General features: G+C 47.9%; 1 protein-coding gene across 1 annotated transcript in view; it reads left to right on the forward strand.

The window, feature by feature from the left end:
• Positions 1-12542, forward strand: part of adamts6 (ADAM metallopeptidase with thrombospondin type 1 motif, 6) — a 54377-nt gene that overhangs the window by 12513 nt on the left and 29322 nt on the right. The window contains exons 10-12 of the mRNA XM_048235409.1: positions 2497-2602; positions 4430-4576; positions 10101-10242. Of these exons, the coding sequence (XP_048091366.1) occupies positions 2497-2602; positions 4430-4576; positions 10101-10242 (395 nt within the window). The remainder of the gene's footprint in view (positions 1-2496; positions 2603-4429; positions 4577-10100; positions 10243-12542) is intronic.

Raw genomic sequence — 12542 nt, forward strand, 5'->3', positions numbered from 1 at the left:
CGACCCTCAAGTTAGGAAAACAACTTTCAGCAGAGACCCCACCACACACACACACACACACACACACACACACACACACACACACACACACACACACACACACACACCACCTTCACCTCTCTCTTTCTGCTCTCTCTCTTTCTCTCCCCTCTCTCTCTTGCCCTCTCTCTCTTTCTCCGCCCCTCCAGTATGGACTCTGTCCGCCCCCTTCCTGTGTGCTGTCAGGGCACTCTTGTTTGGAATGGGGGTTAAGTGGGAGTAGTGGAGGTGGGGGGGGTGGGGGGGGGGCAATAAGAACTTCACCACTGGAATGATATGAAGAAGAGAGGGTGAAGGGCCATTGACAAACCCCCACCACCAAAACCAAATACACACTCTAGAGGTTCCAACACTAATACAAGTCTATTAGTGTAATAGTCTAAAAGACTTTTAAAATCACTAGTTGATGCTGAAGGCAGTGGTCATGGTCGAAATGGCTAAAGGCCAATGTATGGAAGTACTTCACCAAAAAGGAAACCTGTTCCACAGTGATATGTTAGTGGTGTAAAGCCGTACTAAAGTACAATAAGAACGTATCTGCTATGGATGACTACCTAAAGATGAAGCACCCGCTGCCAACATGCCGACAGCTAGCACTAGCAGCAATGTTAGGAGAAGCACTGTACTGATACAGAATGACTAGACGACTAGATGACGACTATTATGAAAAACTGTCAACTAGTAAAAATCAGTAGTCGTGAAACGCCTACACACACACACATACACACACACACACACACACACACACACACACACACACACACACACCATTCTGTTTCAAGTCCAATAACGAACACCAAATTCCTGTGAAGCAAAGTGTGGTGGGGGCTGGGGACATATGGGCCATCTAGCAGCTTTAGTTCCAGCCATAAGGGTCGAAGGTCAGGAGATACTCCTGCCCCTGCCTCACGCTTGGGCTGTTTTCTTTTTCATCTTTTTTCCCTTTGTGAGTCCCAGTGCAGTCATCACCTTCCATGTACAGTAGCCTACATCTCTTCTCCCCACATCTGGTGTGGAGTCCGACCCGTTTGGAAGCCAGCTTGCACACACTGCTATCAGCCCAGCCTGCCCGTAACCTTCTCCTAACAGCTGAAGATTAAATCTGGGAAGAGTGTGTGGTGGTGCTGGTGCTATCTCTCCCCCTCGCCCCCTCGCCCTCTCTCTCTCTCACACACACACACACACACACACACACACACACACACACACACACACACACACACACACACTCTGAGAGAGAGAGAGAGAGAGAAAGAGAGGGTGAGGGGGAGAAAGAGACCCAACACACCTGGAATCTGCAGAGGCTTTCTCTCCCCCCACGACAGCCCCACCAAGAGCACCAGCAGCACCCTGTCTGAGAGCTCAAGTGCTCTGGAGCTCCCCTCCTCCCTCGCCTCTCTCCAGCTGGTTAGGTTACACCTCAGGCCTGGGGTCTGTCTTCAGACCATTCATACACACACACACACACACACACACACACACACACACACACACACACACACACGATGAGACAGACAGACAGGCAAGGACACATGTGCTTCTGAACGCTTCGTTTCATTCAAATGAAGAAACATTGCTGTTTAATTGTGGTTCAGACTGTGTGGCTTTCAATGAAAAATGTCCTTTTGGCGGAATGTGAATGAGAGGTTTGCGTTTGGATTACGCCATAAATTCATTTGGCGTTCTGCTTCTCTGTCACGCTAACATTTTCATATCAGCAATAATAATAATCCTCTCTCTCTGTTCTCTCCTCTCTCTCCTCTCTCTCTCTCTTCTCTCTCTCTCTCTCTCTCTCTCTTTCACCTTCTTTCAATCTTACTTACAGAGTTTTGAGATGAAGAAAACTTTTATAGAGAGAAAAAATGAAAAAGTTGTCTTGAATTCCCAGCTCTGGTTTTCATTACCAGGTGGTCCCTTGCTACCTGGAGTGAAATGTATAAATCTAACCCCTTGTCTAGACATTTTCCAGCTCCAACGTCAATGTGTAGAAAAAAAAATGTCTAGCCGAGGGATGCTAAACTCCCCTTGAGGTTCGGTTAAATGACTCGGGGAGTTTGATTTTGCACTGCCTCCAGCTCCCTGTACCCTGACTGACCAGTGGGGAAATGAGAATGCCGAAAATGTGGCCTTCCTGATGGTCACTTGTTGAAGTAGCTACACCCAGTGTAAAATATGTGAAGGGTGAACAAAAAATGTCTGGTCTTGCATTGACCTGACTCTGTGTGTGCATGCATGGAATTGTGTGGTTGTGGATGTGCTTGTGCATGCTTGGGCTAATGTGTGTGTGTGTGTGTGTGTTTATTTGTGTGCATATGGGTGTGTATGGACTTATTTATGGTTGTTCATGCTAATGTGTGTTTATATATGTGTGTGTGTGTGTTTGTGTGTGTGTGTGTGTGTGTGTGTGTGTGTGTGTGTGTGTGTGTGTGTGTGTGTGTGTGTGTGCGCCTCTGGCAGGCCTGGCCTCTGTGGCTGGCATGTGCGAGCCAGAGAGAAGCTGCAGCATCAACGAGGACATCGGCTTGGGATCCGCGTTCACCATTGCCCACGAGATCGGCCACAAGTGAGTCCGCCACACACACACACACACACAGACACACACACACACAGACACACACCACCCCCCCTCCCTCTGCCCTCCTGTTGCCGGGGGAAGCACGGGCGGCGCACTCCGCAGCTGCAAACCAGCTGTTAATCAGAGCGGGCTACTGACAGCGCACAGACATTTTATTTAGGATGGATTCAGGCCCAGCGTTTATCGCTGGGAAATACATAGCAGCCTGTCCAAACGTGCCTGGGCAGGGAGCATTCTCTAGGACTGATGGCCACTGCCGCGGAGAGTCTGGATGTTTTAAATAGTGCTCTCTCTCCCTCCTCGCTCGGCTGTTGATGCGTGCAAATGGTTTGCAGAGATTTATTTGGTATGTGGTCATTTTAACTGTTGGACTTTTTTGGAGCTACCTGTCAAATTGTTCGTCGAAAGATTTTTTTTTTTTTCGAGAACTGTCCAGTTTAATATCTTTTTCTCTCAGTATTCCGCGAAAGCATAAATTTCAGCCCCTATTTTTTTGGACAAATTCATCAGTGAATTATTTTTGTCCTTGCAGACCCTCCACACACGAGTGTCCACACAGCCCCAAGCCCCCCCCCCCCTCGTCCACCTCCCCCCTGCCTCCCCCCAACTCCCGTTCGCTAAGAAAAACAGTGGTGATGTATTGGTCTACGGAGTTACCCGGCAGAGTTCACCCGCATGGCAATTTCCTTTCTTCTGTCTCGTGTCTGCTTCTGTTGTGGAGCAGTTGTAAAAATAGTCCCCTGCTTTTTAAAGGAGTACTCCACCAAGGCTCTCGCTCTGGGCTCATGGACTTCCTGAGGAGAGTAAAATGTCATAAACGTGAGCCTTAGAAAAACACAGAGGGGTTGTGTGATGTGGTTGGGTTTGTTATTTGCATTAAAACCTGATTTGTGCTTTTGGACAGGAGAGGAAAAGTAAGCTAGGAGGTCTTAGAGAAAGTAAGGTGATCTCTCTTTTTTTTTTGTTCGGTGCCTGATATCCAGACAAATGTGCAGAAGGAGGGAGTGGGGGAGGGGTTGAAGAATAGATTTTGTATGATGATGTATTTGCAGTTTGGAACTCTGCCTGTAGGTTAATGGTATGTTTGGTGGAGACGGAGAGAGGGGGGAAAAGCAAGAAAGAGAGAGAAAGAAGGAGGAAGTGAGCGGGAGAGAATGAAAAAAGCGAGAGAGCGACAGGAGGAGGAGAAGATGAGGAGAGAGGCAGAGAGAGAAGGAGAGAACTGGAGAGAGAAAGAGGGAGAGCAGGATAGAGAGAGAGGGAGAGCAGAATAGAGAGAGAGAGAGAGGAAGAGCAGGATAGAGAGAGAGAGCAGGAGAGAGAGAGAGAGAGAGAGCTGGAGTGGGAGGGAGGGCTTTGGGAGCAGGGCCAAGAGTGCAGGGTGGTGATTAGGACTCTTTCTGGACCCTCCAGAGATGCAGACAGGCCGTGCCCTTTGACCCCCGCCCGTCACACAGCTGTTTCAGACAGAGAGCCCTCTCTTTACAACGTCCTCCACACACACACACACACTAAAAACAAAACTGCCCCAGGTTGTCCTCGGCCCCCAGGAAGGTTTTTCCCCCGAGCCTGATTGACATACACTGACTCCTGCTGGCTGTCCTGTGTGTGTGTGTGTGTGTGTGTGTGTGTGAGTGTGTGTGTGAGTGTGAGTGTGAGTGTGTGTGTGTGTGTGTGTGTGTGTGTGTGTGTGTGTGTGTGTGTGCACATGTACTGTATGTGTATGAGTAAGTGTGTGAGGGAAAAAGAGAGTAAATAAGTATGTGTTCAGTCACATGCCCCCCCCCCCCATCCCTGTGTGTGTGTGTGTCATAGCTTCGGCATGAACCACGATGGCATCGGCAACTCCTGCGGCACCAAGGGCCACGAGACGGCGAAGCTGATGGCGGCCCACATAACGGCCAACACCAACCCCTTCACCTGGTCAGCCTGCAGCAAGGACTACATCACCAGCTTCCTGGAGTAAGTACAGAGGGGGGGAAAAACATGTTTTCTCCATTAGTCAGCCGCCTGCAAATAACCCCCTCGCATCAACATCCTTCATCGGAGAAAATAAATAAGAGCCCATTTTTAGCCGTATTTTACCCAGCAAGACCAGGACGCGTTCAAGATCAATTGACTAGAGCCAGATACCACATGCTGCAATGGCCTTGGATCAGAAAAAAAAGCAAAACCAGGTAGAGCGAAGCTCAGCTGCGTGCAGAGTGCAACGTTACCTTAGAAGCCAGCAGCTTGTGTTGTGATTAGGAGTACGGGGAGGGCTCCGACTTTGCATTGGCTTTTAACCCCTCAGAGCGATTCTTACTTTATTCGGAAGTTATTCAAGCAGGATGTAAAACATTTATTTTTTTACCTTTTTCTTATCAACCCAAACGAACAAGCATGTCATGCCTTGCAATATTTTTGAGCGCTAAGATATGATGCAATTCTTGTACTGGACGTCTGAAAGAAGTATAATGTAGAAGTATAGTATGAGAAGTCTGGTTTAGAAGGGCTATAGGTGTCAGCTCTAATAGTACGCTATGTAAACCTCGAAGGCTTGCTCACAATTGTCCTTTATACGGTAATGGACATATGATAGTGAGTGAAGTGAAAAGTGAGATGGAACAGAGTAACAGACCTTTTCCCACTAGAGGTGGCACAGACGCATTGCTGGGGTGGACCTGCGTGCTCTCTGGAAGGCTCTGCTGTGTCGGTCTAAGGGCCTGATGGATGGTGTGTGTAACAGATGTGGTGGCTGCTCTCACATCCTGAAGCCCACTAGAGTCAAGAGGTGGGCCCTGGAGGCTCTGTGTGTGTGTGTGTGTGTGTGTGTGTGTGTGTGTGTGTGTGTGTGTGTGTGTGTGTGTGTGTGTGTGTGTGTGTGTGTGTGTGTGTGTGTGTGTGTGTGTGTGTGTGCATGCATGTGTGTGCAGACATGCATGAGTGTATGTGTGTGTGTGTGTGTGTGTGTGTGTGTGTGTGTGTGTGTGTGTGTGTGTTGTGTGTGTGTGTGCACGTGCATGTGTGTGCATACATGCATGAGTGCATGTGTGTATGTGTGTGCGTGTGTGTGTGTGTTGTGTGTGTGTGTGTGTGTTTGTGTGTGTGTGTACATGCATGAGTGTATGTGTGTGTGTGTGTGTGTGTGTGTGTGTGTGTGTGTGTGTGTGTGTGTGTGTGAGAGCCTGTGATTAGGAGCGGCTCCTGTGTTCCTGATGGGATTTTCACACAGGCTCACCTCACAGGGAAGCTAATGAGGTAAACTGAGAGCAGGGCAGGTAGTGGTCCTCTGCTGGAGCCCCATGTCAGGTGTGCTTGGGTCAGGCAGAGTCCTGGCTGTTGGGTATTGATATCAGCCCTAGTTAGGGACATGGGCCTCCAGAATGGGATAACTAGGCCAGGGTCTGTTCATGTTTTCCAGGTTTTAGGTTTCCTTTTTAATTTAGGTTACCAATGTAGGTGATTTGTGTCTTGATTTAAGTATTTTAAGTCAGGGTGGTGTTGTGTAACTTGCATTGAATAACACAGATCTAATGTCTTCGCTATTAGGGATGCATAAGTTCTAGTACTTTCCATCTCTAAAAAATGGAATTAGAATAAGCCTTATAAAGTTAATAGAACAGTTTAGAAGATGGTGGGCCAGTTTAGTGTACATACTTGTAGTCTTGCAGTGTTCACTGGATTGTATATGTCCTGTCTGCATCCTCTGACCATGTGAGATGTTCCTTATTTAGAGGCTGTGACAGGACTTGAACATTTTTTTATGACATTTTAAACAGGGACAAACACAAGCTTGTAGTATGTGGTGAGCAGATCACAGATGTTTTTGGTAGGCATTTAATGTGCGCTCGCTAGGCTGCGTGGGTTTTGGTGTGTCTCAAACAGAGTTCCTTCCTCTCTGCTCCGGGTGCAGTGTTTTGGCATCCGTGCGGCCAGAAGGAAGCTTTGTTGAATGTCAAGTAATACTTTCTATTTTCTGCAGCGACTATTTTGTCTCTCTCCGAACCAATAAACGGAGAGGTTTGTGCCTGCAGCACACGAGCCTTCCAGAGCCGCTGGCCCCGGCATGTCTTTCTCCCCAGTGGCCGAGGCTCTCTCCAAGCCAGAGAGACGGATTAGTCTTCCAAACAACCGGGGAAGAAAGAGAAATCTCTGCAGACGAAACTTAATATGCCATTGCCCCCCCCACACACACACACACACACACACAGACACACACACCACCACCACCATCACCACCATCACCACCACCTCAACGTTCTCACCCCCACCCACCCCAGGCAAGACCTCAAGTATTCCTTCCTTTGCAATGTATTTGGTTTAGTCTTCAATTAGATTAGACCTCCAATACTCTGGTTGGAAGCCAAGGATCCTGATTTCAGCGAACGCTTCCCTCAATTCTTAGAGAGAGAGAGAGAGAGAGAGAGAGAGAGAGAGAGAGAGAGAGCCTCTCTGGTCTTGAGCAGTTTTGGACCGAGGGGTCCCATCAGCAAGTCCACTGTCAGCTGGTCTTATTTGATGTGTTGCTCCATAAATTGGAGTGTGATCAGCCATGAAAGATCAATTTCTCTCCTCCTCCTGCTCTCCCTACCTTGTGGGACTCTATTTGTCCAAGAAATAAACTCAGCTTCATCAGTAAAGCACTTGGACTCCAGTTCATCATTTGAATGTACTTGGAAGAATAGATATTATGGACTCACTGAATTAGAATCAACATGTCTGTATGAACAATGGAATGTCAGGGTCTGGCAGCAATGCTTCCTTTATCAAGTATTCAGCTGTCCTCCGTTAAGATTTAATTTAGTTTTAAGCCTCTCTTCACACTCTGACTCTTGGTGCAGCTTGTTTGGGCTGAATAGAAACATTTTTTATCTTGAGTATTGATCTGATATAATACACTGTCCAACAAATTAATTTACTGTCAGAGTGACATATTAAAAGTGTTAAAAATGGCACATTTTATTTTAATGCTTGTTTTAAAATCCAAAATACTGTCACCGACATCATAATTTTGTGAAAATGGTGAAGGAGGTGTGATCAATTGGTGTGACCAAAGATTATACATAGGTATACATAGGAACAAGATATTTCATCAGGAGCCACTTCCGGGAACCCGGATCGCACAAGAGGGGGGGTCAAAATCCCCCTTTATGCAGACCACAGGCAGCAACTGCTCCATTCAAGTCTATGGCCATAGCTCAGAATTTCACCACATATGCTAAGATCTTGGTTCTATAGAGTTAGGAATGTGAATTTTGGGCACGTTTTGATGATCCTCAAACCCTTCTGACCATTTCAGGTAAATTGTTAGCACTTTTGAACATTCCTGTCTGAAGAAAATCGACCTTATATCGGGTGTGCGCCTGTTATTTTTTCTGCTGTTGGCTGTTTGCTACGTACGCTCATCAACACGTCGACACACCTCTTTATGCAGACAGGCAGACATTTCACGCCCAAAGACATGAACTACGACAAACTATCTGTCTCTGCCTATGTATAATCTTTGGCGTGACTCTCTATGGTCGGTTTACCGTTACCGTTACCGGTTTACTGTTAGGAGACAAAACAAAACAAAACTTCTAGTAGAACTCAATACCTGTGCTTCCTTACGTAGAACAACCAGTCACAAAGTTTCTGTTTGTGGGCTGCCAGTCCCAAAGCTTCCCTGTTGAACTGTATCCAATCATAATTGTGGCCCAGCCAATGCCTGCAGACTCCCCAGTGAACTGCTGGAAGGAACACCATGGGTCTTTTCAAATCAGAGAAAAAATCTCCCGAGGGTGTTTAATATGGCAGTGAGGCATCAAGGGTCATTCTAAACTAATCAAACTCTTTTTTCTGCCTCCTGAGATGCCCTCAACCTGACCATTTAGTTTGGAAAGCAGTGGGGATGTAGATCTATCCTTGATGCTGCCTATTACCCATAAATCTGTCCAGCAGCTTCCTCAAACAACTGGGAAAAATAAACAAAGATGGAGGACCTGGGTCTACTTTGGTCTTTTCCTGCTTAGATATTTCAAAAGTTACATAGAAACAGTCATTGTACTATCTGATAACATTCTTTTAACAAACAGTAACGTTTGATGTGATTTGCACATGTACATGCACATGGAGATTTTAGCACATTAGCTAGCCTAATGTTCTTGCAGGCTGACATCAGACATTACTGTAAAATGCCATCTGAAAAGGTAGTTTGAAAGCAAGATGAAAGATATCTTCAATGGAACGTTATGTCTGATGATATACGTACCTGTGTATTGTGGCAGTGAGGCAACAAGGCAGCAACCTTCTGTTTCCTACACACACCCCCTTACTTCCTCGCCCGGTCTGTCCAGTTTCAGCTATCCATGTCCAGGCGGGTGGACGGAAAAGGGAAGGGAAGGGAAGAGGAGGAACAACAGTGCAACGACACAGAGGATAAAGTAAACCTCAGAATGAAACAGGCCCCAACAAGCCCAGCTCTGTCTCCCTCTCTCTCTCTCTCTCTCTCTCTCTCTCTCTCTCTCTCTGTCTTTGTCTCTCTCTGTCTCTTTGTTTCTCTCTCTCTGTGTGTGTGTGTGTGCTCATCAGTTGTCAGAAGTAGTGTGCTCCACCAGTGCAGAGAGTCCCTAGAAGCAGCAGCAGCCATAGCAGACGGCTCTCACGGACATACATATTTCTATCTGACTAAACAGACTAAACAAGAGCTTTTTGCGTTCCGGACAGAGGACTCCTAACCCCCCCCCCCCTTCCCCCCCCAAACGCCTTCTCACCACCCTCTCGCAATGTCACTGGGTCCCTCTCGGGGAGTCCGTGCGTCGGAGCAGGTTTTGAAAAAAGGACCATATAAGTCCAGAGCCGTGGGCTCGGCTCGATATTTGGGGACAGTCCTGGCTACGTCTGTTTTCTCTGCCGTCTGTCCGCGTTGTGTTTTCCCTCCTGCTCATGCTCAATCGTTTCCCCCATAACTCAAGCCAATGGACTGTGAATGTGGCCTGGCTTCACTTCCACTGAAGGCTCTCCATTTCTCTTTTTTTTTTTCTTCTTCTTTTGTGTAGAAAGCATGTTTCTCTACTTTCAACCCTATCTGTGGGCCACTGCCACTGGGCCAGACGCTGATGATAGTCTGCCGCTGTTTGTTTGTTGAGGACTCTCAGTCTTATTGTTGCCGTTATTGTTTTGATGGGAGCCTGTAAGGTCCTGCTGTAGTCAGTTAAAGGCTCAAATTCTATTATAGGTTTAGCTCAGTTGTGAGTTAATAGTTGGTTTGTTGACGGGTTCCCAGACTGTGAGGAGCTTTCTGGTGTGCTCTGATCCCTACATTGCGTTTATTGTATTCTCCCAGTTCCGTTAGGACTGTAGGACTCTTCTGCTGTTCGCTATACATCCATTGTTTTCATCTTAATCCTGTTGTATGTGTCTGAAAGGGCCCGAGTCCCTCTTCATGGTGTGTTGTTGTTGCCCTGATCCTGATCCTGTAATTGTGTTGTAGACTCTTATTGTCCGTCTTTTGTTTTTGTGACAGCTCAGGTCGGGGGACTTGTCTGGACAACGAGCCTCTGAAGAGAGACTTTCTGTACCCCAGCGTCACCCCAGGCCAGGTGTACGACGCCGATGAGCAGTGCCGCTTCCAGTATGGCGCCACCTCCAGGCAGTGCAAGTATGGGGTAAGATGCCTGCGCTGCACCCATACCTCAAACAAGTCACATTTTATAGGCACACAGGTCTTTGTCTGTGTGTCTGTGTGTCTGTCAGTCTGTCTGTCTCTGTCAGTGTTTTGGTGAAATATCCCCCCAAAGGCTATATATAGGAATGCCAACAGTACAAATTCCTCAATGATTTGTTAGATGTGTGTTTGTGAATATAAATAGCTGACAATGCTGATGATGATTATATCCATTGCCCTCTATTGAAATGTGAATGGAGTGCTCTTGTGTTTGGGGAGGTGAATGGGTTGCCTGTGAACTCTGAGGCGAACGCTGAGCCTCAGGTCAGGCCGTTACCTCCTCCTGACCCGGGGAGAGAGGAGCGAGGGGGCGGGTGGGCAGGCCGCGATGTGATGTGTTCTCCACGTTCCTCCGCTGGGCTTCGATTCAGCATGGCAGCTTTATGGCAGTCTGCTGGCTTTTTATATGCCCAATTAAAAGTCAAATGTTCAGTGCTCATCTGATTATGGCTGCAGGCCCCCGAGATGGCGGTTTTGTCTCGGGTTAACAGTGATTCATTTGCAGGGTAGAAAAAGAAGGAGACTTACGCACAGGGCACAAATATAGCGTAATGATAATGGAACTTATGGACAAAACAGATCGAAACTTCCAGCACCTTCCAGCCCCACTGGCTCAGCGTGAGGCAGCCAACTCGGCTTGTGCTTGTGACTTCGGCTTCCTTCACTCTCCAACTTTGAGATGTTCGTTTAGTTTGTGTTCTAAGATCCAACAACACAATCTGTATCCATCAAGCGGGGGGGGAATTATAACACACATGCCGCGTATCAAAGAGGGGAAAAAAAGTCAAAGAGAGAAGCTTGTTCCCATCTAAACGCAGTTCCTGTGTCATCCATTTGCAGGGCTAGATAAAAGGCAGCACTAGCCTGAAGGTAAGTGGGGGTTGGAGTGGCGAGGCGCAGGGGATCAAAGGAGAGCACAGCAGGTCCATAAAGCCCCCATGATGCCTCTGTGCTCAGGAACAGGCCACCGATAACAATCACAACCAATGATGCTCTCTGCCTTCTCAGATTAACTCAAGGCCTTCCAAGTCAACATTCCTTTCTCTGAGATCAAACAGCCCCCCAAATCTGATTATGATAGGGGTGATTGTTTTATTGGCACCTATGATGTGTGGATGTTACAGCCTGCTGGGGGTTGTTTATGGATGTTTGCACTACCCACACACACGCCATGATCCCGCCGCTCGCGGGTGGAAATGTTGGGGTGGGGTGGTGTGTGGTTTGCCCCGCATGGGTTCCCCCCTATTTCACATTCTAATGACTCGTGCTGGCTAGATGAACAAGCGAGGGGAGATGAAGTGCGCCGGCGAGGGTACGGAGCCGCAGAAAATGCGCAGATGAACCACGGTGGGAGAATGAAAAGACACTAGGAGGGATTGCCTTGCGTTGGACAAACATGTGGCTTTGTGCTTGAACCGAATGACCAGATATTAGAGGCCCGTGCGGTTCTCCCCACCACCACCACCACCCCCACGAGCCGAGTGCGCGATACGGGGCGCGTCAGGAGCCAAAGCAGTAACCCTGTAATCCTACGCCTGCAAGCAGGGCCTGCGGTATAGATGAGCATGAAGAGATGCTTTAAAAAGCAGCACGGCCCCTGGAAGGCTTTTTAACGCAGCATGTCGAGGTCGTGCTGGTGGATAATCTCCCTTTTTTTTCCTCTCTTCTTTTTTTTCTCCCTCTCTTCCCCTTTCTCTCTCTCTCTCTCTCTCTCTCTCTCTCTCTCCTTTGCGCTCACGGCCCATCTGGTAAAGAGATGAGCGCGCTCCACACGCCCTCCACCGCGGCGCTCGTTTTTGGGGTTTTGGCGCGGGGCCCCCTCGGCCCCCGAAAACCTGGAAGAGCGCTCCTGCGGGGGCACTTGTTGCTACCAGGGCGCATGCCATTCCAAACCAAAAATACTCGTTAATGATTAAATTCAGGAAATCCACGCGACGGCGCCGGCCCCGGTGGGTTTCGGTAGCAGGGGCCGAGCTGCAGCTTTGAGGCTCTCCAGGTCGCCACAGAGTGCTGGCTCCTATTGCGGCGATCTGGTAATAAGGACTGAAATCATTCACAGACACAGCGATGCTGACGAGAGAGAGTCAAAACTCTGTGTTTTAGGGACCCTGATGATCTGATACTCTTCAAATGCACAGATGTGTTCCAGCAACCGTAAAAACCTACGCACTTAACACAATATTGGATTGTCATCGTTTGGATAGCCAGTTATGAACATGATTGTGCATACTGAATGCATTT

The sequence above is a fragment of the Alosa alosa genome, chromosome 23 (assembly GCF_017589495.1).
Source record: "Alosa alosa isolate M-15738 ecotype Scorff River chromosome 23, AALO_Geno_1.1, whole genome shotgun sequence".
Classification (NCBI taxonomy): Eukaryota; Metazoa; Chordata; class Actinopteri; order Clupeiformes; family Clupeidae; genus Alosa; species Alosa alosa.